The sequence below is a fragment of the Odocoileus virginianus genome, chromosome 13 (genome assembly GCF_023699985.2).
Source record: "Odocoileus virginianus isolate 20LAN1187 ecotype Illinois chromosome 13, Ovbor_1.2, whole genome shotgun sequence".
NCBI lineage: Eukaryota > Metazoa > Chordata > Mammalia > Artiodactyla > Cervidae > Odocoileus > Odocoileus virginianus.
In genome coordinates, this window is record NC_069686.1 from 12,902,189 (window position 1) to 12,929,419 (window position 27,231).

A 27,231-nucleotide genomic window follows, 5' to 3' on the forward strand; every position below is an offset into this window, starting at 1 on the left:
AGACATTGAAACAGGCTATGAGTCTACAAATCACAGCCTGCTCTCAACGTGTTGTAAATCTTTTCTTTAACCTTTCATCACTTAACATCTTCACTATAGCTAAAGTTCATTAGATACCTTAGTCCTCTGGACATTGTTCAGAGTTATGATAGGATAGCTCTTGAAGGTAATGTCTAGGGCTTCATCCAACAATGTTTCAGGACACTATTTTAATTCTGATAACTTAATTTAATTTAAATTAATTTAATTCTCCGATTTAAAGCTTGCTGATTTTTATAGACAGTCCTTGAAGACTTTTAAAAACCAGTTCTGTTGCTGACCCATCATTTCTGCCTTCTGTCTTCTGTGGGTAACTGTTTTGTTTTGACCAGTCTCCTCTTGGTCTCCATGTAATTAATACGAAGCAGTTTGAGAGCTGGAAATGATTGACCCATCTCTCTGCATGGGTATCTCTTTTGGGACATTCTTGATAACTCTTCTAGTGAAAAGATTCTCACTGTGTCATGATGGGCTTTTTCCACTGATAGGGAGTTCTAATTGTTAGAAAGCCCTTTTATGTTGAATCAGATTTCTGTGACTTTGACCTATTTATCCTTTGGAGATAGTTATCCCTTCATTAATTTTATCATTTCATTCAACAGACATATGGCGAGTATGTCTGTTTATTTTATTTATTTTATTTATTTTAAAATCATCAGTCTCTGACCTCATGGATCTCAAAGCCAATAAAGGGGGTAGGAGTAGGTTAAGAATGTAATATAACCATAACCAGATTTCACCAGCCCTCCAGACCATGGCTATAAGTAAAGTCACAGTAACAGTGATAATTTAGACTTGACTGCTTGGTCATTTCTCCCTTGTAGCATAAGAACCCAAGCCCTTTGCAAAAGCCACTCTTGAAGTAGCTCTGGGAATCCCCAAGATTTCTTGAAATTTTCGTTGCTCACTCATCATTTCTTCAAGTGTCCCTAAGTCCTCTTCTTCTAAACATGGCAGAGTGGAACCTGTTGGCATGGACTCCTGGCCCACTCCAGATTCCCGTGACCTCACTGGGTTCCTCACCAGTGCTGTACCACAGCTCCCCGGCACTGTCTCACATGCACCGGTGGCCTTTCCACATCCAGATAAGGCTGGGTAATCAGTGCAGGAGTGGGAAGAAGGTTCGCTTTCCCTACCATGTATTATAGTTTGCTGCCTGGCCCTCAATCAGTCCTGTGTGTACCTCATTTTTCTTTTTTTTAAACCAGTCTTTTAGTTCTTAAAGCTTTTATCTGCAGCCCTTCTTTCTCTATAGGATTTGGACCAAGTCCATGGGATCAGGCTTAGAACTGAGTCCCCAAACTGAGGGCCAGCCACTAAGTTATTGTTTTGATTTCCCCACCTTTCTTCCATCTCTGCCACCAGGCTCTGAGGCTCAAGACCTCCTCCTCCCAGGAAGGCCCTTTCCTTCTATGCATGTCAGTTTATACAAATAAATGCCCCCTTATGTAGAGATGTGTCCCAGGTTAAGCTCATGGGTCCTCCTATCAAGTAAATCATGATGGCAAAGCAATTCAATATTTTCTGCGAAAGTTATGTATATGTTAACTGGAGCTTGCCTGGTTGCTCAGACGGTAAAGAATCTGCCTGCAATGCTGGAGACCTCGCTTCAGTCCCTGGGTTGGGAAGATCCCCTGGAGAAGGGAATGGCTACCCACTCCAATATTCCTGCCTGGGAAATCCCATGAGCTCATGGGTGACAGATGAGTGTAGATGAGTGTCATCTGAGTGAGTGACAGATGGGCTACAGACGTCCTACAGTCCATGGGATCACAAAGAGTCAGACACAACTGAATGACTAACACTCTGACTTTTTTCATATGTATAACTGATTCACTTTGTGGTACAGCAGAAGCTAACACAACATTCTAAAGCAACTATACTCCAATAAAAATTAATTTAACAAGTAACAAAATGAGTTTCCCTGCTAAAGAAAAGTTTTGTACTAGGTGACATTTTAATATAGAGGAAGGGACACGCAACTCCTCTGGGGAAACCTGGAAGGTGAGCCTCTGGGAGAGCTTTCAGACGTGGTGGGACTTCACTTAGGTCCTGTAGGATGATGTGAAGTTAGTGACACCGCCACCTCCCAGGGAAAGGAAGCACTGTAACAGAAGCAAAGAAGTGGGAGAGAAAACATGGCATGTTTCGGGATCTTTAATTAGGTGGCAGAGAAAATGCGGTGTGTTTCAGGATCTTTAGGAGCTGTAACCTGTTGTCAGGAGGCTCATTGTAAACGATGGTGATGGCCCTTTGCTCCTCCGGAGGTTATGCAGCTCCCCAGAATGCCGTCTGGTGGGGATTTGGGAACTACCTGGTCCTTCTCAGCTGCTCAGACCCTCTTAATTGTCCTAGAGCCTGACTACATGCCTGCATACTCATGGGAGAGTAAGCAGGTAGTGCGTGGCATATTAAGATTTGTCTTGAAAATCATCTGAGCAGTAGTGTGGGAGGACCAAAGAATGGCACGCTGAAGCCACCAAGGCTTAAATCTAGTGCCTTACCCACTTGGCACTGGTTCAGTCCCGAAAGACTGCACTGATCCACTGTACTTACCTTTTCCAGGTCAGCAGCTGCTATTTTTAGACTATTTTCATATTTCATGGTCCCAGACTCTTCACCACTTTTTTGATTTTCCTATGGATATGCCCCAGCTTTCTTGAGTCCTTCTTATTCTCCTGTTTCTTAAAAATGGAACACAGTTTTCTGTTTGTTTGTTTTTTTTCAGAATCATACCAAATTAGAAAGGACATGTGCCTCTCTTTTCCAGAATGTAATATTGCTGCATTTATTAGTCCAACCTTCTGTGTTTATGAATACTAACTTTCAATACTGACCTTACAAAAAAATTAAGATCTTTTCTGATCTATTTGACCCTCCCCTTCCTCAGATCTCACTTTAGGACTTCTCCTGTGAAGCCTGACTTAATAATATTTAGTGAATCAGCCTGAATAAATTTTCTTGAATCTCTTATTCAAGCTTTAATGAACCTCTTTCTGCCCTCAATGGAAATAGGTAGTCTGAATTATCATATGTACCTAAAAGTAGGAATGAACATTCATGAACATCTTAAGAGTTAGAAATTTTTATTTAGTATAAAATATATTTGGCTGGATTTTACTGATGTATCACCTAAGCATAAATATGGACACTTTGGAAATTGCACTTTCTCAGCACTGCTACTTGAAGAATTTTTTTTTAAAGTTAAATGTCTGTAATTTCTAGAAGGTAACAACTGACTAAGAGGATATTTTCACTTAATCATTTAATGGATTATAGTGGAAATAATTATTTTTTAAAGCCCAAGTTCTGTAACCACTTCAGCCTTTGGGGAGTAAGGGAGTTGAAGGGAAAAAAATTTACTTCAATGGGAAGCAATCTTTTTTAAAGAAAATTTAATCTTCTTACTATATTTTTTATTTAGTGCAACTGGAAGGGGAAGAGGAAAATAAAAGTAGAAATCTCAGAGCAGTTAAAAGGCAAGCCTTTCTGTTTAATGAGCCTGTCAGCATGCACGTCAGCTTGGAGGGTGGAGAGCTAAAGCATTCTTTGCAAAGACAAAGGTGTATGTACAGTAGGCAGAGTAATGCCCCCCTCAAAGATATCCAGATCTGAATATGTGGAATCTGTGAATGTTACTTGGAAAAGGGACTTTGCAGATGTGATTAAGAATCTTGAGATGGGGGCATTATCCTGAATTATCTGGATGGGTCCAGTGTAATCAAAATGCAGCATTTCAGCACGAGGCCATGCATAACATCAGATGGTTAAAACTTGCCACCAAATTTAATTTTAAATAACTAAGTCAAACTAAAGGTGGTAGACAGAATTTGGGCCCCCATGACCTTCACCCACTCTTGTCATATTCATGAATATGTTACATTACATGGCCAAAGAGACTTTGCAGATGTAACTAAGGTGGTTAATCAATTGATGTTTAAATAGGGTGATTATTCTGGGATTAGCTAGGTGGATACAATGTAATCACAAACTCTTAGATATAGAGTTTTATCCCAGTTGAGGATTAAAAAGGAAGTTAGATAGGTGCAGCAGAAGGCGGGAATCAGAGAAATTTGAAGTATGAGCAGGATTCAGCACATATTGCTGGTTTAAATACACACAGGACCACGTGTCAAGGAGATCAGGACCTACATGCTACAACTACAGCAAATTGAACTCTTCCAACAACCTGAGTGAGCTTGATTCTTCCCCAGAACCTCCCGAAGGGAATGAACTTCTGCAAGCACCATGATTTTGGTCTTGTGAGATCCTAAGCAGCAAATCCAGCTGACAAACACCATAATAAATTTCTGATCTCCAAGAATTGTGTGATAATAAAAAAGTGTTGTTTTAAGTTTGTAATAGTTTGTTATGCAGAAATAGGAAATGAATGCAGTATTAGTGAATGAGTTTGAACCCCGTATCATATGAGAATAAGATTGAGCTCAGTGTTGCTGTGTGTGTGTGTGTGTGTGTGTGTGCGCGCACATCTTTTCTGCCCCGTGGAACACATGACCAGGAGCCCTACATGAACTTCCAAGTTATGTTAGGTCTTGACACAGTTTTCAAACATGTATCTGCACAGTCTAATAAAAGAATTGCTGGTGGTATGGCTGGACAACAGCAAACCCTTAAAATTTCTGTCAACACACCAAGTAAGGGATACCTGAGGAAGGAAGGTGAGTCTGGTCGTTATCTAAAAACCTGCCAATGATACCTCTTACTAAGTTCAGTAGAATGGCAGCATTGAAATTTACAGGAGGGGTTTGCAGCTCAGAAGAGAGTCCTACAGTTGATAGCGAAGCACTCTTCTAAAAAAGGCTGCATCCTGGTGACTCAAAGCTCATATCTGTGAACATCGAAGACTCTGTATTGAAAAGTGATTCAGAAGAGTGACACTGAATTTGAAGAAATTTTAGAAATGTCTTAGTCAATTTCTTTTGCTCATAAGTTTTCCTTCTATATATAATCAACTTACATAGTTAAAATTTTCCTTTGAGAGTGGCATATGTTAAAATTTATGTCTAATCTAAAAGATCTCTAAAATAAGGTGAAAATATTAATATTTTAAGTGAAAAGAATACATTGACTCATTGCAGCCATTTTTTGTTTTCTTTTAGTGGTTCAAAAGTAACAGTGCATTTTACAATTGATTTATTGCAGATTCAATGAAATAGTATGGCCCTTTCACATGTTTTTCTTGTGGATTTTCTATCCCTTAACTTAACTACATCTATCCCCTGAGGGTACATCTCAACTTTAAGAAGTATCTTGGAGACTTTTAGGGTTTATTTCATATCTCAGATTGGATAGCCCTATGATTCTTCTCAACATTAGTTTTCTGCATTGCATTTTTGGGATCAAAATACTGAAAGTCAAGTTTCAATGCCTTATTGATTTTTTTTTTTCTTTTCCTTTTCAATTTTATGTGGAATTTAGTTTTATGAACGAATTTTTTCCTTTTAGCACTCCTCACTTCTCTGTAACTGATTCTTTTAGGCTTCCAGCCCCCATGGCCCAAATCTGATCTTTTGAGAGGTGGGAAGGAACTGACTTCCATGAGATGTGACTATAATGAGACAAAACTATGTGATGAGCTCTAGCCTTGGGTCAAGAATCTGTAAACAAGACTCCTAGAGATGTTCTTTGTTTTTGTCCAGCAGCAGTGACATTTTCAGGAATAAACTTGGAATAGATTGTGTTAGCCTGGAGAGACTAAGTATGATGAGGATTTTGTTCATCACAATTTACTGTGATTGTACCTTACAGTCATATTGTACATTTCATAACTCTGACATGAACCTGGCCCAGGTGAGGTGATCTCCAGCAGTTATGTAGATTATGAATATGATTTGGGGCTTGTGCTTCCAGAAAGTGTGATGTGACTCATCCCTGCTTTGACGTTACCACTGAAAAGCATGCCATCCTGATGATGCCTTGGGAAGTAAGAATTCTGCTCCTACCATGGACAACGTTGCTAATATCTCTACCGTGAATCCTAACTGTGCCAACTTCACTGTGTATCCCCTAGCTTGTGACTTTCAACCTTTTTTACTGCAACTTACAGCGAAAGTAAACACTTTATATCCAAACCTAGTTAATGTATATAAATATGTACACAAATGCACACACACACATATATCTAAAACATGTTTCTTGAAACTATACTTACTTTTACTGTGTATATATCTTCTGATTTAGTCTGTTCTTTAAAAAAAAAAAAAACCCGCCTGCTGTCTGGACCCACAGAATTAATTTCATTATTCACTATATTGTTGTGACCCACAACAAAACTTTAGACATTTAAGACATTTTTGATTAACACTTGCAGTGTGTGTGGCCTCAATCAGAGCCTATATGGTTATTTTAAAATATAAGAGTTGTGTGACACTGATTTTTCCCAAACATTTCAGAACTTCTTCACTCAAATACATTTTGTTGTTGTTGTTCGTGCCCGACTCTTTGCAACCCTATGGACTGCAGAACGCCAGGTTTCCCTGTCCTTCACTGTCTCCCAGAGTTTGCTGAAATTCATGTCCATTGAGTTGGTGATGCTCTCTAACCATCTCATCCTCTGCTGTTCTCCGCTCCTTTTGCCATCAACCTTTCCCTGCATCAGGGTCTTTCCAGTGAGTCAGCTCTTTGTATCCGGTAGGCAACGTATTGGAGCTTCAGGTTCAGCATCCATCCTTCCAATGAATATTCGGGACTGATTTCCTTTAGGATTGACTGGTTTAATCTCTTTGCTGTCCAAGGGACTCAAGAGTACTTTCCAGCACAATTCAAAAGCATCAATTCTTCAGTGCTCAGCCTTCTTTATGGTCCAATTTTCACATCTGTACATGACTACTAGAAAAACCATCTGTATGTGACTACTAGAAAGCCAAAAATTACTAGAAAAAAAGCTTTGACTATATGGACCTTTGTTGACAAAGAGATGTCTTTGCTTTTCAATATGCTGTCTAGGTTTGTCATAGCTTTCCTTCCAAGGAGTAAACGTCTTTTAATTTCAAGGCTGCAGTCACTGTTCGCAGTGATTTTGGAGCCCTAGAAAATAAAATCTGTCGCTGCTTCTATGTTTTTCACCTGCTATTTGCCATGAAGTGATGAGATCAGATGCCATGATCTTAGTTTTTTTTTAATGTAGAGGTTTAAGCCAGCTTTTTCACTCAAATACATATTGTACTTCAAATTAGGCACCTTGGGGAGGATTTGTTTGAGGTATATACATTTTCATCTTTTTACTTTTAACCTGTTTGTGTCTTTGAACCTAAAATATGTCTCTAATAAACAACATATAGTTGTTATATGGGCTCATGTTATTGTATCTGTTCTGCCAGTCGTTGCCTTTTGTTTGGGGTGTTTAATTCATTCATATTTAAAATGATTACTTATAAAGTAGAATTTACAGTACCTTTTTTGTTATTTGTTTTCTACATGCTTTAAGTCTCTTTGCCCCTCTATTTCTTCATTTCTGCCTTCTTTTGTAGTAAACAGATAGTTCTTAATGTGCCATTTAAATTATCTTGTCATTTCTTTTATTATTTTTTCAATGATTTTCTTAGTGATTGCCTTGGGGATTACAATTAACGTCTTAACTTGTAACAGTCTAATTTGGATTAATACCAATTTAAATTTTGTGTACAAAAAGATTTACTCATATAGTTCCCACCCTTGTGTTATTGTTGTCTTACAAATTGTTTTACATTAAAACCCATAAATAAAATTTTACTATTGTTTCATTATGCAGTTGTCTTTTAAATGAGATAGGAGAGAAAAAAAAAAGGTTGCAAACAAAAAATACACTTATGCTATCTTTTGTGTTTATTATAGAGTTACTTTTTCAGTGCTCTTTTCTTCTTCATGTGGGTTCAGATTACTCTCTAGTGTTCTTTAATTTCAGCCTGAATGACAACCTTTAGTATTTCTTCTAGGGCACGTCTGCTGGTAATGAATCTTCTCAGTTCTTGTTTATTTGAAAATGTCTTAACCTTTTCTTTATTTTTAAAGGATAATTTTGCTGGACATACAGTTCTTCCTTAATAGTCTTTTTCTTTGAGCATTTTGATTATGTCTTTCAACTGCCTTCTGGCTTCCATGAGTTTTCAATAGTCTGTTAATGATATGTCTAGGTGTGGATCCATGTGAGTTTATCTTACTTGGATTTTGTTGAGTTTCTTAAATGTATAGATTAATGTTTCTTTTGGTCAATACCGAAATCAGATTGAATATATTCTTTGCAGCCAAAGAAGGAGAAGTTCTATACAGTCAGCAAAAATAAGACCAGGAGCTGACAGTGGCTCAGATCATGAACTCCTTATTGCCAAATTCAGACTTAAGTTGAAGAAAGTAGGGAAAACCACTAGACCATTCAGGTATGACCTAAATCAAATCCCTTATGACTATACAGTGGAAGTGAGAAATAGATTCAAGGGATTAGATCTGATAGAGTGCCTGAAGAACTATGAACAGAGATTCATGACATTGTACAGGAGTCAGGAATCAAGACCATCCCCAAGGAAAAGAAATGCAAAAAGGCAACATGGTTGTCTGAGGAGGCCTTACAAATAGCTGTGAATAGAAGAGAAGTGAAAGGCAAAGGAGAAAAGGAAAGATATACCCATTTGAATGCAGAGTTCCAAAGAATAGCCAGGAGAGATAAGAAAGCCTTCCTCAGCAATCAATGCAAAGAAATAGAGGAAAACAATAGAATGGGAAAGACTAGAGATCTCTTCAAGAAAAGTAGAGATACCAAGGGAACATTTCATGCAAAGATGGGCACAATAAAGGACAGAAATGGTATGGACTTAACAGAAGCAGAAGATATTAAGAAGAGGTGGCAAGAATACACAGAAGAATGATACAAAAAAGATCTTCATGACCCAGATAATCATGATGGTATGATCACTCACCTAGAGCCAGACATCCTGGAATGAGAAGCTAAGTGGGTCTTAGGAAGCATCACTATGAACAAAGCTAGTGGAGGTGACAGAATTTCAGGTGAGCTACTTGAAATCCTAAAAGATGATGCGATGAAAGTGCTGCACTCAATATGCCAGCAAATTTGGAAAACTCAGCAGTGGCCACAGGACTGGAAAAGATCAATTTTCATTCCAACCCAAAGAAAGAATGCCAAAGAATGCTCAAACTACTGCACAATTGCACTCATCTCACACGCTAGCAAAGTAATGCTCAAAATTCTCCAAGCCAGGCTTCAACAGTATGTGAACCGTGACCTTCCAGATGTTCAAGCTAGATTTAGAAAAGGCAGAGGAACCAGAGATCAAATTGCCAACATCCGCTGAATCATCAGAAAAGCAAGAGAGTTCCAGAAAAACATCTATTTCTGTTTTATTAACTATGCCAAAACCTTTGACTGTGTGGACCACAACAAACTGTGGAAAATTCTGAAAGACATGGGAATACCAGACCACCTGACGTGCCTCTTGAGAAATCCATATACCATCCAGGAAGCAACAGTTAGAACTGGACATGGAACAACAGACTGGTTCCAAATAGGAAAAGGAGTACGTCAACGCTGTATACTGTCACCCTGCTTAACTTATATGCAGACTGCATCATGAGAAATGCCAGGCTAGATGAAGCACAAGCTGGAATCAAGATTGTTGGGAGAAATATCAACAGCCTCAGATATGCAGATGATACCACCCTTAGGGCAGAAAGTGAAGAACTAAAGAGCCTCTTAATGAAAGTGAAAGAGGAGAGTGAAAAAGTTGGCTTAAAACTCAACATTCAGAAAACAAAGATCATGGCATCTGGTCCCATCACTTCATGGCAAATAGATGGGGAAACAGTGGAAACAGTGTCAGACTTTATTTTGGGGGGCTCTGAAATCAGTGTAGATGGTGACTGCAGCCATGGAATTAAAAGACACATGCTCCTTGGAAGAAAAGCTATGACCAACCTAGACAGCATATTAAAAAACAGAGACATTACTTTGCTGACAAAGGTCCATCTAGTCAAAGCTATGGTTTTTCCAGTAGTCATGTATGGATTTGAAAGTTGGACCATAAATAAAGCTGAGCACCAAAGAATTGATGCTTTTGAACTGTGGTGTTGGAGAAGACTCTTGAGAGTCCCTTGGACTGCAAGGAGATCCAACCAGTCCATCCTAAAGGAGATCAGTCCTGAATATTCTTTGGAAGAACTGATGCTGAAGCTGAAATTCCAATCCCTTGGCCACCTGATGCGAAGAACTGACTCATTTGAAAAGACCCTGATGCTGGGAAAGTTTGAAGGCTGGAGGAGAAGGGGATGACAGAGGATGAGATGTCTGGATGGCATCACTGACTCAAAGGACATGAATTTGAGTAAACTCCAGGAGTTGGTGATTGACAGGGAGGCCTGGTGTGCTGCAGTCCTTTGGGTTGCAAAGAGTCGGACACAACTGAATGACTGAACTGAACTGACTGAATGTTTATTTTAGTCAAATATGTGATATTTTCTATCATGTTTCTTCAAATATCCTTTCGTCTCCATTTCTTGTTTCCTCTGTGTCTGAGACTTCCACTATGCATATGTTTATATGCTTAGAAGTTGCTAAGACTCTTTTCTTTCATTCTTTTTTCTTTCTGTTCCTCAGACCAGATACTCTCTATCTTCAATTAACTTATTTTCAAGTTAAATGGTTCTTTTGGCTTCTCAAACCTCCTGTTGATCCCTCTTAGTGAATATTCATTTCAATTATTATAATTTTCAATTCCAGAATTTTTTATTTGGTTCCTTTTTATGATTTCCATCTCTTTATTGATATTCTCTATTTGGTGAGACATTATTCTCATGTTTTTCTTTAGGCTCTTTTTTTGAGTAGGGTGGAGTATGGTTTCCTTTAGTATTTTGAACACATTTATAATAGCCAATTTAAAGTCTTTGTCTGGTAAGTCCAATATCTGGGCTTACTCGAGGCAGTTTCTGTTGATTGCTTTTTTTCCTATTTATTTTTTTATTTATCTCTCTCTCTCAGTTTAAGACTGAATAATTTAAATGAAAACCGGAAATAATATCAGCTCCTCACTCATTCCATCTAGGGTTTGTTGTTGTTTATATTTGTTTCTGTTATTGTTTTTTCTGCTCTTTGTTTTACTGATTTTCATGAACTATCTTTGTTGTGTGTGGCAACTGAATTCTCTGCTTAGTTAGTTCAGTTGTCAGCTAATGACTGGGTTGAGGTTTCCTTAAAAAAAGAATGAACCAATAAGTCTTCCAGCCTTGCTGAGCAGATCTGTGTGCATGTGTGGGGTACCTTCAATTCTCTGACAGGAAGTTTACTTAGCTTTTACTTTCTGCTTTCACAGAACATCAAGGTCAACCAGAGATGGGAGTTTAAGACCTTCTCTGGTCTTTTCTGAGCATACATTCAACTCTATATTTCCAGGAATATGTCAGAACGTTTCAAATCTCCCTAGTAATATCTTATTCCCACACTTCTTCTTTTAGGTTTTCTGGTCAGCTTCTTGTTAGCTGTAAGTGTTTCTCTGTCTAATGCAGTTGTGATATTAAACAATAGCTGCCATTTTTGTCCCACAAATGCTTTGGGATAAAGGGTGTTCTTAGTGAGCAAGCTCCAAGTCAGGTCAAATAAAAAAAGCTTTATGAGTGGAGGTTTCCATGGAGCTGTCAAATAGGTCAAATAACAACAGTTCTCTAGGGATGTGGCTTTTGGGGAGCTCCAAACCCATTCTTCCTCTGCCAGTGGCTACTTGGCCACTGATTTTCACAGCTAGCATGATTATGAGTCTGTTGGTTTTCACCACTACCCCAGAGCTTGAGATAGGGAGATGAGAATAAGGTAAGTTAAAATAACACACAACTTCCTCTCCTTATAGAGATTCAACTGTTTTTCTTGAAAGAACACTCTTTGGATTTTCGTAAGCCTCTCTTTAATTTCCACAGTTTTCAAAAAGTTGATTTTGACCATTTTTTGCTAGTATTCTCATTCTTTTATGGAGGGACAAATTTTTAGTGGGCTTTAGCAATTTGGAAAGTCTCTCTGTTCTACCTATCTTCTTTGAAATTTCTCTATTACCTAGAATAATAGGTTAGACAAACTTACACACTGATGTAAGACAGAATACTTCTATAATATATCACGAATATATTCTCTTTTACTTTCTTGTTCATGGATCTCCTTTCTTTGACTGTACTTCTGCTAGGAAGCATGTGATTGGTGTTTTGTAGTAATAAAAATGTGATACTTTTTCTAATTTCAAGGAATGAAGAAAATCTTTAAAATATTAAACATTAAAATAGCACCATCACCACCATGACCAGTCATCTTGAAATGTAAGATTTGTGTTGTTGTGTAACTTCCTTTAAACGAGAGCCTTAGGACATTCTTTTTGATTGTCTATTGTCTGGCAAATTCAGGGCTGCTGAACCTTATTATGCCAATATTTAATGTTGCTAGTTGAAAAATAAAAGATCCAGATGGCCCAACTCCCTTTTGATAGTTTAACAAGGAAGTGGATCAGTAGATCTGTCTTCCAGGTACTAGCAACTGAGCTCTGAGGCTCCCACTTGGTGACAAGGCTGCTTCTTTATCAGGAAGCTCCATTGTTAGAGTCATCTAGTTATATCCAACCTCCTTTTCCCACAAAATATAGAGAATGTTATATGGATGGAGTGTTGACACTGGAATAATTTATGCCTGACCTGATGCTTTTGAACTGTGGTGTTGGAGAAGACTCTTGAGAGACCCTTGGACTGCAATGAGATCCAACCAGTCCATCCTAAAAGAGATCGGTCATGGGTGTTCATTGGAAGGACTGATGCTGAAGCTGAAACTCAAATACTTTGGCCACCTGATGCAAAGAGTTGACTCATTTGAAAAGACCCTGATGCTGGGAAAGATTGAAGGCAGGAGTAGAAGGGGACGACAGAGGATGAGATAGTTGGATGGCATCACCAACTCAATGGACATAAGTTTGGGTAAATTCCAGGAGTTGGTGATAGACAGGGAGGCCTGGCGTGCTGTGGTTCATGGGGTTGCAAAGAATCGGACACGACTGAGCGACTGAACTGAACTGAACTGTGCAGGGATAATATCACTTTGATATTTCTGGGCTTATATGGCCCCAAATCCCCCTCCCCAAATATAGCCCTAATTTATAAATAACCTCCATAGCAGTAGTAATGTATGTGTCTATACCCTATTTGCATAATGCTAATTATAATAATTAAACATCAGTGAAGCAAAGGAAATATTTCTAATAAACTTTTGTGTCTTCCAAAAATCTTAGGAAACTCAAGGAAACATTTCCTAAACATCTAACTTTCACCTCTCAAATATATTTAATTTATTTTTTTTGCTTTTTCCTGACTTAGAATATGAAGACTAAATGAAAGACAAACCTTCTCATTACCCTATTCATTTTGGGTCAGTGGCCTTGTCACTTTAGTAAAACTGTCACAGAGAAGGATAAAAGCTATAAAAACATTCCATGAAAACAAGGCACATGAAGAAGTACTGATATCAAACATAAAATAGTAGCCTATGTAGGTCAGCTGTCCCCTATATTGATGCCACACAGTAAACAGAATCATGGCAACTTGGAAGTCTTAATGTTTGGTTTTTTTATGCTTTACTCTCTCATTTTTTTGGTCTCTCATTTAACATGCCTTCGTTAATATATTAACTAACTTAAAATATTTTAAGTTAATATTTTATAATAAGTTAATATTTTAACATTGAGTCCACTTCTCCTTTCTTGCTGTGTAGATGTATGCACAGGACCTGTGGGAAGGTATGCCCTTAATCCAGAGCAGATGGGTGGAGGTGCCCACAGGCGCCCCAAAGGGAAATGTGATAGGGCTACTTGACATATCTAGATGGATAGAATTTTAATTTTATCCTTTATTGTCAACAGTTTTACCAGCTAGCATATTTTTACTTCAGCACCTCTCCAAATCTGACAGCAATGCCACAGCCAAAAAATAGTAACATCTTTCCTGTCCCAGTAGATAAGCAATTAAACAGACCACACCTCACCTAGTATTTTTAGTAAAAGAAGAATCTTTGGGCTATAAGGAACTAATAGTGAGAGCTTTCTATGTGCTATGCATTATTCAATATTATATTATTGTATCCTCAAGACAACCCTGTAAAATGGGCTGTTTTTCCCCTAATTTCTATTATGGAAACTAACAGTCAGAGTTATTAAAATTTGATCTGTTATTAAAATTTGCTATGAGACTTCATAGCAAGGAAATGATGTTGGGCCAAGATACAAAGAAAAACAAAAAACAGAAACAACCCCCCAAACCCAGATTTGCTCAGCTATGAAACCAAGCAGTTGTCACTACATGATACTCAATTGTAAACACCAACTACTCAAAGTAATGCCATTTGACACCCAACTGAGAGGTGCAAGACGCTTCTCAAAATGACACCAACTCCTTGGAGTGATAAATCTCATCATTCCAATTGTACAACTTGAGGAAATGAAGGACAGAAAATGTGTTATTTGGTTTCCAATGCCTAAAATAAGAAATACAAGTGTAATGAAGTGTCCTCAAGATAGACCATAACGGCAAATCCATTAACAGGTTCAGGTCATGATCAAATTCAGGAAGGTCTGCAACTTAGAGCATCTTCCTCTCCCATGACAGTATAACAACTGACAGGCTGGTTCTACTTGCTAATTAAGTTCTCTCCCTTTACCTTTTATGTCTAAGACTTACTTGGTAACCTTCAAAGATATACTGAGGGCAGTGGGAAATTATTAATGTCCTAGATCTAGGCATTTGAGATTCTCCTGCTGGGGTCCAAGCTTTGAGTTCAACTGATATTGACTTAGTTCCTTAATCTCCTAATTAAAAGACAACTTCAAATAATGTTGCACAGCTCAAAGCTTCAGGAAGGACCCAGGGATAGACAGGCTTACTTGAGAAGAAAAAGTAAGGAAGGGCATTTCTCTTTGTGAATCAAAAGTTCAGACTGACCTTCAGTCAACAAAGCAAGATGGAAGCTAGTACCAGGTATGAGTTATAGATCAAAAACCAGTTTCTGTTTACAAAGCATAAAAAAGACATTTCTGATTCTTCGTCTCTCTGAATCCTACCCCTACTGGATAATACTCAGCCTATCAGAGGGCAATTGATAATCAATCATGACCTGAAAATAAGAAAACAGATTGTTTCTATGTTGAAACTTCTATTCCTTACCCAGTGATCTGTGGCCACAGTTTGTTTGTTTTTTATTAATGATTGTTAACCCATCAAGGAGAGTATGTTAGTTCAATATTGCAAATGTTAAATTTGAGGTGTCTGTGGATAACCAGGAGGAAATGTCCAGAAAGTGCTTAGATGCATATGTAGGGAACTTAGGACTCAATGGGCTGCTGACATGTGTGTGGGAACCATAAGTATAAATGTAGTTGTGTTTGTGCATGGGACCACACAATATAGAGGCTGGCCTCCTCTATTAGAGCTTTATTCATCACTTCTACCATTTAGTCTAAGTTTTAGCTCCACTGTTCATTATACCAGGACAGAAAACCTCACACTTCTAAAGCTTTAGTCCTGTTGTGGTTTTGTCTGAATTGCTTTTACCTTCTTTCTCTGCCAGATGACTCTTCCTTATCCTCCTTGTAAGATCAGCTTATACCAACTTCCTTTGTGAAGTAGTTCCCAAATATCATTTCCAGCCTAGGCAGAACTGATCCTTCTTTTCTCTGTTTCCATAATGTCTTTACATCTTCATTTAGGGCATCACAATCCATTGTCATTGCTCGTGAGCTTCCTGAAGGTGGGGCCTCTTTAGCTTCTGTCTATATCTCATTCTGTACCGGTAGGGGGAGGGGCTGAGGAGACCATATGTATATAGATGGGTTCCTATGTATCAATTCCCTTTTGTCAGGAAAAAAAGAAAAGACCCTTATAAATCACTTGATCCAAGATTCACTTACGACTTTCCAACATTTTGCAGCAGCCCAACTAATGGTCATTCCTGAAAGACTGAAGTATTGGGAGTCTCTAGGAAAGACAAGTCCCATCACTTCATGGCTAATAGAAGGGGGAAAAGTAGACACTGTGTCAGATTTTCATTTCTTGGGCTCCAAGTGACAGTGACTGCAGCCATGAAATTAAAAGACTCTTGCTCCTTGGAAGAAAAGCTATGACAAACCTAGACAGTGTATTAAAAAGCAGAGACATTACTTTGCTGATAAAGGTCCATCTAGTCAAAGCTATGGTTTTTCCAGTAGTCATGTATGGATGTGAGAGCTGGATTGTAAAGAAAGCTGAGCACTAAAGAATTGATGCCTTTGAATTGTGCTGCAGAAGACTCTTGAGAGTCTCTTGGACTGCAGGGAGATCAAACCAGTCAATCCTAAAGGAAATCAGTCTCTCTGATTTTGAGAACAAAACGATCAATACCGACACAGTCTAATGATTAACATTATTTTATTCAGATATTTTGTCTTCTAATTTAGAGGCTCATTTTGAGAATTAATTCTAAAAAATAGTCTTATATTTATTTTCATACAGTTTTCTATGTTTGAACCTTTAGCTGAGAGAGGTTTTTCAGACAACTAAACCTGGTGAAGTTCCTCGTCCTGGGGTATTTTATTTGTCTGATCTGTTTTACTTGTATTGATTTCTCTCCTATGCTGCTTGGCACCTTGTCGACCCTGATGTTTATATTTACTCACTGGGCCTCATTTCACGGACAGCCACATTTCAGGAATTATGTGTTTTGTGCAATAGGGCAATTCTGTTTTATCCCCCCACGGTCACTATGTTTAAGCTCATGAAGTTCTCTTTGAAGTCAGTGTGAGTCTCACACTTGGAATCAAGATACCAGTGAGGAAGAGGAATCAAATTTACAGGAAACTCACTTAAAAACCCAAGCTTCTTATGCACCTGGTCCTAGTAAAATACAAACTAAAGGATTTCTTTACTATTTTCCTGTTATTTTAAACTAATCTTGATCTTAACTCTTTAAAGAGTTAAAAAAGCCTAACTGGTTATTTTGCAGTTATGCACATGGCAACCGAGATCCACTGAGCTAACACGATCTCATCTGCACTCACAGCCTATGGAGGAATCAAATTATTGATGTGTTTCTAAACTGCAGTGAATCTTAGATTGATTATGAAAGTGAAAGTGTTAGTGACTTAGTCGTGTCCAGCTGTTTGTGACCCACCAGGCTCCTCTGTCCATGGAAGTCTCTAGACAAGAATATTGGAGTGGGTTGTCGTGTCCTGCTCAAGGATATCTTCCCGACCCAGGGATCAAACCCCACTCCCTTGCATTGCTGGACTGCCTGGTGGCTCAGATGGGAAAGAATCCTGCAATTCAGGAGACTCAGGTTCAATCCCTGGGTTGGGAAGATCCCCTGAAGAAGGAAATGGCAACTCACTCCAATATTCCTGTGTGGAGAATTTCATGGACAGGGGAGCCTGGTGGGCTACAGTCCATGGGGGTGCAAAGAGTCAGATACGACTGAGTGACCAACACTTTCACTTTCACTCTTGCATTGCAGGCAGATTCTTGACCATCTGAACCATCAGAGAAGCCCTTAGATTGATTATGGCCCCAACTGACCTTCCTAGCCTCCCCCAACCCCAGCATATCTTTCTCATTTCCTTCCCTAGCGCATCCCCAGGGTCCTACCACAGCTCTTCTCATCACACTATAGGTCAGCACTTTCTACACTGTTTCATCACAGAAGATGTAAAAAAAAAAAAATTATGGTACACAAGCAGCACAGAATGAATCAACTGATCGATGAATCTCTGCAAGAAATGATCAGCATTCAGTCACATCCTTTTAAAAACTGACAAATGACTTCATTAAATTGGATCCTTATATCAGGTGCATTTTCATGTTTCTTCCTGTATTCTGCTTTCATTGCAGCACAATGTGAAATTTCACTTCTCATGGGCATAATAAACAGAAAATAGAACGTGGACTTTTTTTGTTGTCCATTTGCTTGTTTGGGAAAATAAAGACCTTGTCTTCCCTTTGAAGTCCTCAGTCTTTTTACTTCTTTGATTTAGCCACCACCAGAGAAATTCACCTCTTCTTTTTATTAATGCTTCCATTTTCGGCAAGAGATCCATAAGGAATAAGTTTATGTACAAGTAACATCTAATATGCAATAAGGACTGAATAACAAGCATCACAAATCCATGTTGAACTTATCAGATGCAGACCAACGGTCATTACAGATGAGATGTATTAATGGTGGTAAATACTGTCTGTGCTTCCCTCTCATTCACGTATCCAGTGGACTCTGCATGCTAGTTCCTGGCATTCCCAGTACAGCACAAATTCCACACAGACTCATTATTGCATAGTAACAATGACTATGTACAGAATTTAGTGTTTTTCTTATGTACACTGCAGCTTAGATTAAAAAGTCCATAGGGTTATTATTCTTACTATAGTACACTCATTAAAATCTTCAGGAACCCAGGGTTCCACAGAATGTAGTTTGAAAAGCATTGCCCTGTACACTTACATTCATTTACATAATTTCAATTATCACTGGCCAAGCCATAAACCTAACATCCTCCAGGAAATTTTCCTTGATATTGCTAATTTGAATAGTACTCCAGTTTGCATTTCTGCAGCTCCTGGCAGTGCTCAGTGGGTACAGGAGGAAGAAATGATGGAAGGGAGGGATGAAGTGGGGAATCTTACTAATTCTTATGGCATTTGTGTAAATTTGACCTTTGTAGTGAAAGGGGCACAGGGGAAAGTTAACAAAATCATTTAACATAAAATTCCTTGTTAAAATCATACATGGATGTATTTTAAATTATTAATGTCAAAGGTAGAATTAAAACATGTTTCTCAGTGAGATTTTGTAAGTAGGAAATGTATTTTTGTTAAGAAATATACTCTGAAACTACAAAAAATGGTTACAGAACACTAAGATGGAGTCTAGACATGCTCGTTTGCTACACTTAAACTTTTGTAAATTTTCAATTTATTTCTGAGTTCTTCCTCATTCTTGGGCTTTAGTTTCCCTAGTATCAAGCTTCTAGTCTGCTCTGTTAAGAGGTGTGGGCTTAGGAGGGTGAGTGTAATTTATTATGCCATGGCATTGGCATCTTATTGTCAATTTTGGTCATTTCCAATTATCTGTTCTACCTCTGCCTGCTTTGGGGACTAAATAAAACCTAGAGTTGTTCTCTGGATCGTAAAGAATCTATAATTCTACCCATGGAGCTGATTATTTTACAAGATAGCAGGTAAGTCATTTTGACATAGCTGCTGCTAATTACCTTGCTATTGTTCTGTGACTAAGGTCACATACCCCTTCTTGATGAGGATGGATAGTACCTGCTACGGGAGTACTTTTACAGGTTAGCTTTCAGGTAAACTGATGTTTTTCTCTTTTCTTTCTGCCTGCCTTGGTGTTCTGATAGTTTCAAAGAAAGCATGGAGAAATCATCGTACTCCGACTGGCTAATAAATAACAGTGTTGCCGAGCTGGTGGCTTCCACAGGCCTTCCAGTGAACATCAGTGATGCCTACCAGGATCCCCGCTTTGATGCCGAGGTAAGAGGAGGCCTCTGGTTGCATTTTTTAAGGCTCCATTGTCACCCTGTGGATGCATTGCCGATCAGAGCCCCAAAGGAACATCATACAAATCCACAGCAACTCCTGAGTTGACTGGCAGTTCTTCTGAATCTTTCCCCTGTGATCTGACTTTCTGCATCTCCTACTGCTGACTGACAGGCTTCTCCCATGGCTCAGTGGGTAAAGAATCCCCCCTGTAATGCAGGAGACCCTGGCTGGATTCCTGGGTGGGGAAGATCCACTGGAGAAGGGATAGGCTGCCCACTCCAGTATTCTTGTACTTCCCTTGTGGCTCAGCTGGTAAAGAATCCACCTGCAATGCCGGAGACCTGGGTTCGATCCTGGGTTGCGAAGATCTTCTGGAGAAGGGAAAGGCTACCCACTCTAGTATTCCAGTCTGGAGAATTCCATGGGCTGTAACGTCAATGGGGCTGCAAAGAGTTGGACACAACTGAGTAAAATGCTGTGTTTGACAGGAAGTCTTCCTCTCTCTACACTGATTTGTGACAAAATGGCTATATAGTTTCACTGCATATAGCTGACCCTGCCACTTACATTGTTCCATTTTACACACCTCTGAACTTTATATAATTGAATTATACTGTGTGTATTCTTCTGTCTTGCTTTTTCATTCAGTGTATGTTCCTGAATCACACGCGTGTGTAATTCATTCATTTATTTTCACTGCTGCAAAGTATTCCATTGTATGAATCAGCATCACTTTTTAAATCAGTTTTGGTGTTGAAAGACATTCAGATTCAGTGTTTCACTGTTAACACCCATAACTGCCAAAGACACTCTTAACTCTGTAGCATGATGCTCTTTTACTATGGGGAACATTTTATATTAAACATGTAATTAAACCCATGCAATTAAATATATTCAGGCACATTTTGTGTTAAACATAGTTTATGTTAAACAATGAAATGGTTAGTAATAAAAATGTGTATATAACATAATTATTTCCCAATAGATATTAGAACAGCTACTGTATTTTAAAAGATTGCTCCCAAGAAATAGTACATTGGCTTCTGTTACTGTTTAAAGTCAATTATGTAGGTGTGCATTGCACTGATGTGCAGAATATATTAAGACAATGTAGATTCTGACTTGGCAGAAGTTTAATTCTAAGGTGGTATAGGGTGTCATATAGATAAATTTACTTGAACTCACAAAATGTCTCCACACGTGTGTATGTGTGGTGTGTATTCAATAAATTAGCAGATTAAATTACTAGGTTACCAAGCTAAGGTCTGAATAGTAGCAGGAGTGTTATGGTGACGATGGTGATGAGATATGTGTTCCAGGCAAGGCTGAGAGCATGAGGAGTCTGGGAACAGAGATGAGTTAACGTTGCTGGAAAGCCGGGTAGATAAGGCGGGAGGAGAAAGCAGGGGCCAGATCATCCAGAGGCTTTGAAAGACATGTTAAGAAGTTTGAGTATTTATCATGGGCAAGAGGGAATCAGTAGTCAAGTTATCAATGAGGGAGAAGAAGGAGTTATACTTTAGGAAGATCACAGTGGCTGAAGAACAGAGACTAGATCAGTAATGATAACTGAACATTTAATTGGAAGTGAGATTTAGTCCTGGTTTCTCAGACTCCAAAGCCCAGCCTCTGAATCCTGCCCTATGCTGTCCCCAGTGTCTGGAGTGGGATGCAACAATGGTGGGGAGGTTGGAATCCAGGTCAAATTGATAACTTCATTCAGATCTTTGCAAATCTCTTCATGGGCTTCCCAGGTGGCACAGTGGTAAGGAATCCACCTACCAATGCAGGAGCAGCAGATGTGGGTTCGATCCCTGGTAACCCACTCCAGGCTTTTTGCCTGGGAAATCCCATGGACAGAGAAGCCTGACAGGCTACAGTCCATGCGGTCGCAAAGAGTCAGACACGCCTGAGCGACCGAACATGGCATGGAAAGCTTAAATTCCTGAGATTTATGTTTCTACAGCTGCCTAGAATTCTCTTCCCCCAGGTCACATCTTCTATGTATTTCCTATTTATTCTCCAGCATCTAACTGAGATGCCTGTATCTTGGACATCCTTTCGTGAGCTCCGTCTGGGTTGGGTGTCTCCGGTGTGCTCCCTTAGCTACCCCAGTGCTAACCACCCCCTGGCTATCTTCAGTTTCTGATACATTATTTCTGAGCTTTGAGGTACCTTCCTTGGGAAAGTAGACAGTCCAGAACTTCTTTAGTTCTCCTCCTATAAAGTAAAACACCACCAACCTTGGTTCTGTGACTAGCAGAGCAGAAATGATTTAAAGGTATCAATATTTGTATTAACATTATGATTGGGTTAGGACTGATGTTCTAAAGTTTTGCCTTTTGCTAAGGTTCTTTCCTTCTTGATTTCAGAATGTTGAACAGCAGATTTGTAAACACACAGTTTTATGAAGAAATGATCTCAGTATTATTAACATCAGTAGTACTGAACAAACTGAAAGGCTCACTACAGAAAAAAAAAACAAACATTAATTGCCCATTCATTGTTACGAAGTCAACATATTATATTAGATAGTTAAGAGATGATGGTCAATTCCTACCCTTTGGGGTATAATTTGTTATAGTGCCGAATTTGGCATGGATTGCTCTTATTCTGCTCTTGCTTTGGGCCAAAAGTCAAATTCTGGGGAAGCAAAAAGAGTCAACATATTTACACCATTTAAAAGTTGGTTCATAAGACATATGCAAAAGTATAATAATATATATATTATATATAATAATATATAATATATATATAATAAAACATGGTGAATCTTCCCAATAAAACATGATAGAGTAAATGCCCACCACCCAATTTAAGAGAAAGAACTCAATCATTGCTTCTGAATCCTTGTATTGATCTTCCTTAATTCAGTCTCCTTTATTCCCCACACAGAGGTAAACCACTATCCTAATTTAATTTAACAATTTTTTGCTTTTCATTGGGGCTTCCTGGTGGCTCAGTGATAAAAATCTGCCTGCCAAAGCAGGAGACATGAGTTCAATCTCTGGGTTGGGAAGATCCCCTGGAGAAGGAAATAGCAACCCACTCCAGTATTCTTGCCTGGGAAATCCCATGGACAGAGAAGCTTGGCAGGCTACAGTCCATGGGGTTACAAAAGAGTTGGACACGACTTAACAACTAACTAAACAACAATAGTTTCATCATGTAGGTTTGAATCCCTGCCAAATATATTACATTTTTTACATGTTATTACATGTTTTGCACATCTCTGAACTTTATATGAATTGAATTATGCTGTACATCTTCTTCTGTGGCTTGCCTTTTCAAATTCAGTATAAATTCCTGAATCATGAGCACTTGTAATTCATTCATTGGTTTTCAGTGCTGGTATGTATTCCACTGTATGAATGTGTCACTTCATCCACTATAGTGTTGATGGACATTTACATGATGTTACATGCATAACATAACTACATTCTTAGTCATTCCTGTCCATACGTCCAAGTACACATGTGCAAGAGCTCTTCTACCATCTGTACCTAGGAGAGTGACCTGCTCAGTCACAGGCTACAAGAATCTTCACATTTAACTGGAGAATAAAAAGTTCTTGCCCAATCATTGCCCTTTTTCCTTATGAAAAACAGCATATGTAGCAAAAAACAAGTAGTATCTTAAGAATACTTCTTGCTAATACAATACAATGAGCTTGAATATCCCATATCCTTATATCTACAGGCAGACTCTTACCACATCTCTTCCTGATTACTGATTTACTGTCAATTTACATTATCCTCATCACTTACAGCCCATTCCAATATAAGACAGCCTGCTCGCTCATTTACAAAAAAGAACAATTTGGGCTCTTGAGCAGAAATGCAACAGTTAGTTCTATGGGATTGAACATAAAAATTTCATGCCCTGATCCAGTAGTTAGAAGCAATGGTGTCTGAAGACAGTAAACTGTGGTAGGTTAAGCAGTGACCATTTTGTGAAATCACTTTCTTCCCTATGATAAAATAAAGCAAGTATCTAGACCATCATTATTTCTTGGCCAATCTGCCACACAACTAACACCAATTTTAAATGCAAATCTGGTAATATATCATAATTTCTACATGTTCTCTTTGAGTGGTGCTGAAATTTAAAATTTCCTTATGTTTCCTTTCTCATGTGGAGGAGGAAAATTGGAAAAGAATTAATCAATGCAGATAGTGGTGAAAGAGAGTGGGAATTCTGCCTAAATAGATTGTCCTACAAATGTATGTGTATGGTGTGTGTATCATGTATCATACTAGGAAAAGAAAATTATTTATCTGCTTAGGCTTCCTCCCTTTTCAAGGATATTTGCTTCACTGATGGGTGTCAACTGCTTGTGTTAATGATGAATGAAACAGACTCCAGACTGAGTCACCACAGTGCTCTCCCCCAAGAGGCTAAGAAGCATGAACCTTCTTTCAAAGCCTGATGTAAGATGGTATAGATCATAACATAAAGACCATCAACTCAGATAATTTCTTTCATTAACATAGTATTTTCCTCAAGGTAAAAATATACTAAGGCAAAATGGAATTGTTTCACCCTTTCACCTGAAGGTGAAAGGATTGTCTTAGAGGCAGAGGGTACCTTTTAGAACTGTGCCATTTTCTTGCAAAGGTTTGAGTCCTCTCTTCTTAAGTCTGGTACACGGGTCCATAGTTTTTCCCAGTAGTTATAAGAAGTCATTGTTTATCAGTGGTAGAATATAAGGAAATCATTTTTTAAATATAGGATTAATGGATTATCTCTAGTAGGTATCTCCACTGGAGAAAGCGTGTGCTTTTATATTCTCTACCTTACTGACTTCCCCAAATAATTTGAAGTTGGTTAACAAAAATGATAATTTGCAGAGAAGTTTCATGGGGAATCCTTTTCAAAGCATTTCCTACCTTTTCTTACAGATTTTCTCAATATAAGTTTATTCTGAGCACTGGTATCTATCCTACATTTTTCAGTGGCTCACTGGCTAATCCTGGACATTTGAATTCTTTTCACTGAACATGAATAAGGACCCCAATCATTAGAGAGTAGTGAACTGGAATAGAGCTCCCCTAGTGGATTGGCCTTATTTCTGGGGTTTCAGACTGTACATACAGCAACTTGCAGTTAATATAAATATTAGAGGTTTCTTTAATTTACAAGTGAGGAAGCAGAGGCTCAGAGAGCTGAAGTGACTTGCCTCAGGCCACACAGCTTCCTTGAGATCGGGCACAGAGCAGCCTGTGAACTTTCTGGTACCTAGTTCACTCCTCTCTCCCTAAGTGGCGTCTCGGGGGGACCAGCTACTCAGGGGCTGCCTGGAAAACGGGGTCACCACTCTGTCATTTCTCTCTCCACAGAGACGTGAACTTGTGGCCAGCAGACCAACCTTTTTGTCCCATCTGCTCCAGTCACCAGCTGGGTAGTCTTAGGCTTATACTACTTTTATACATATTGTAGCATATAAAATTCTATATAAATGTTTTATAAATCATGCTTATAGTTATAGTCCTGTAACTATATAAATATTTAAATGTCAGGTGAAGATTTTAATCTGGTTGAGGACTAGGTTGTTGGTTCTGAGGGAGTGCTGGAGGCAGCTCCTTTCTCTAAATGAGAACATCTTTACATGCAACCACAGATGAGCAGACCTTAATCATGGACAAACCAACATGAATGTCCTCTTCCTCCAGAGACACAGTGGGGAAGAGGAAAGTCTCTAGCTAAAGAAAGGAATAAAGCATGATTGTTCGTTGGCAGTAAAGAAGAGATGGTGGCAATAATCTGATGACTTGTAGGTCTTCGAGAAAGCCAGGTCTTTACCTGCCTGGCCAGAGAAGAAAAATAGCATGTGTTAGCTACAAAGATGTACAAGGCTGGACATATGTTCTGTGGCCCCTGGGGGGGATGTTCACCATATCCTCCCACGTGGGGACCAACCATATGTGACCCTGGCTCTTCACAAGAGTGGCCGGCCAGTTATCCAGGGCCAGGCTACCTATAAACATTGTTGTTGTTTAGTTGCTAAGTCATGTCCAACTCTTTTGTGACCCCATGATCTGTAGCCTTCCAGGCTCCTCTGTCCATGGGATTCCCCAAGCAAGAATATTGGAGTGGGTTCCCATTTCCTTCTCCAGGAGATCCTCCCGACCCAGGGAACAAACCTGCATCTCCTGCATTGCAGGCGGATTCTTTACCACTGAGCAACCAGGGAAGCCCACCTATGCACATAAGAGATGATCAAATTTGGGGAATTAGCTACACTGTCCAGGTCCAAGCAACCCACCAATCTTTAAAACATACAACAAAAATCCAGTGGCTAATCAGAGAATTTATTCCATCAAGGTTTGCCTTAGCTGTACTGTTAAAGTAGGAACTGTATTTCTAACTTCTTTGTCTTCCCCTGTTGTGTGCTAAGTTGCTTTAGTCACATCTGACTCTTTGCAACCCCACGGACTGTAGCCTGCCAGGCTCCTCTGTCCATGGCATTCTCCAGGCAATAATACTGGAGTGGGTTGCCATGCCCTCCTCCAGGGCATCTTCCCAACCCAGGGATCGAACCCAGGTCTCCTGATTGGCAAGTGGATTCTTTACCGCTAGTGCCACTTGGGAAGCCCTCTTTGTCTTCACTATTTTGAAATCTCAGTTGTGAAATTACCAGTCCTCTTTTTGATAGAATCTACAAAGGGATGTCATTAATGTGATGTAAACCTCCTCCCAGGTGCTGTCAGGCACTTGCTGTGAGGGCTGTGGGGCAAGTGATCATCGTTGTCCACCTGCTGCGTGTTCTCTTTGTGACTGTTTTAAATATTTCATGGAGCTCCCTCCTTGTGGCGAACAGAGCGGCTCAGCCAGCGAGGCGCAGGGACTTGCCTTCGGTCTGCCTGTTTGAGCTGACTCCTGAGAGTGGTGCCTGCTGGGCTCGATAGCATGCTTGGTTTTAAGGCCAAACTCTTTGATTTATGTGTGGAAAATTATGACAGAATGGTTACATAAGATAGTTACCAAGTCAGAATCAAATTTCTGGCATTTAAATTCTGTAGTCTTATGAAGATTACTGTATGTTTGTTCTATTATAAGGTTCTGCAATCCTCAAAAAGAAAAACAGAAAAAAACCTATTAAGTATAACTGATTATATTTACTAATAGTGACTCAAGAAACACTCATTTTCATGGGTTATTATGCTAGTGAGTTTTGTAGTCTAATCAGTCATTTGCTCCATGGTGGGGGTATTCAGGCTTGGCTTCTAAAGACATTGACAGGAATATCATGTATGTTAATTTTCTTTTGCTGTGTAACAAATCACTACAAATGTAGAAGCTTAAGGCAAACATCTGTTTATTATCTCATGGTTTCTGGCATGGCATCATTGGTTTCCCTGCTAGAGTCTCACGGGGTGGAAAGCAGGAGCTGGCCAGGTGGCATTCTCACTTCATCCTGGCATTCTTTTCAAAGCCTGTTCAGGTTGTTGGCAGAATTGAGTTCCTTACAGTTTCAGACTGAGGTTCCCATTTTCTTACTGACTGCTGACCGAAAGTCTCTACTTGCTCCCTGAGCTTGCCTTCAGGTTCAAGCTACATGGCCGTCTCACAACATGGCAGCTAATTTCTTCAAAGCCAAGAGGAAGAACTCCTTTTGGCTCTCACAGAGGCTCACATAATGTCAGGAGTGAC

At 39.1% G+C, this 27,231-nt stretch overlaps 1 protein-coding gene across 1 annotated transcript in view; it reads left to right on the forward strand.

Annotated features, from left to right (window-relative positions):
- Positions 1 to 27,231, forward strand: part of PDE11A (phosphodiesterase 11A) — a 402,070-nt gene that overhangs the window by 181,039 nt on the left and 193,800 nt on the right. Inside the window, exon 6 of the mRNA XM_020908326.2 lies at positions 19,437 to 19,569. Coding sequence (XP_020763985.2) covers positions 19,437 to 19,569 — 133 coding nt within the window. The remainder of the gene's footprint in view (positions 1 to 19,436; positions 19,570 to 27,231) is intronic.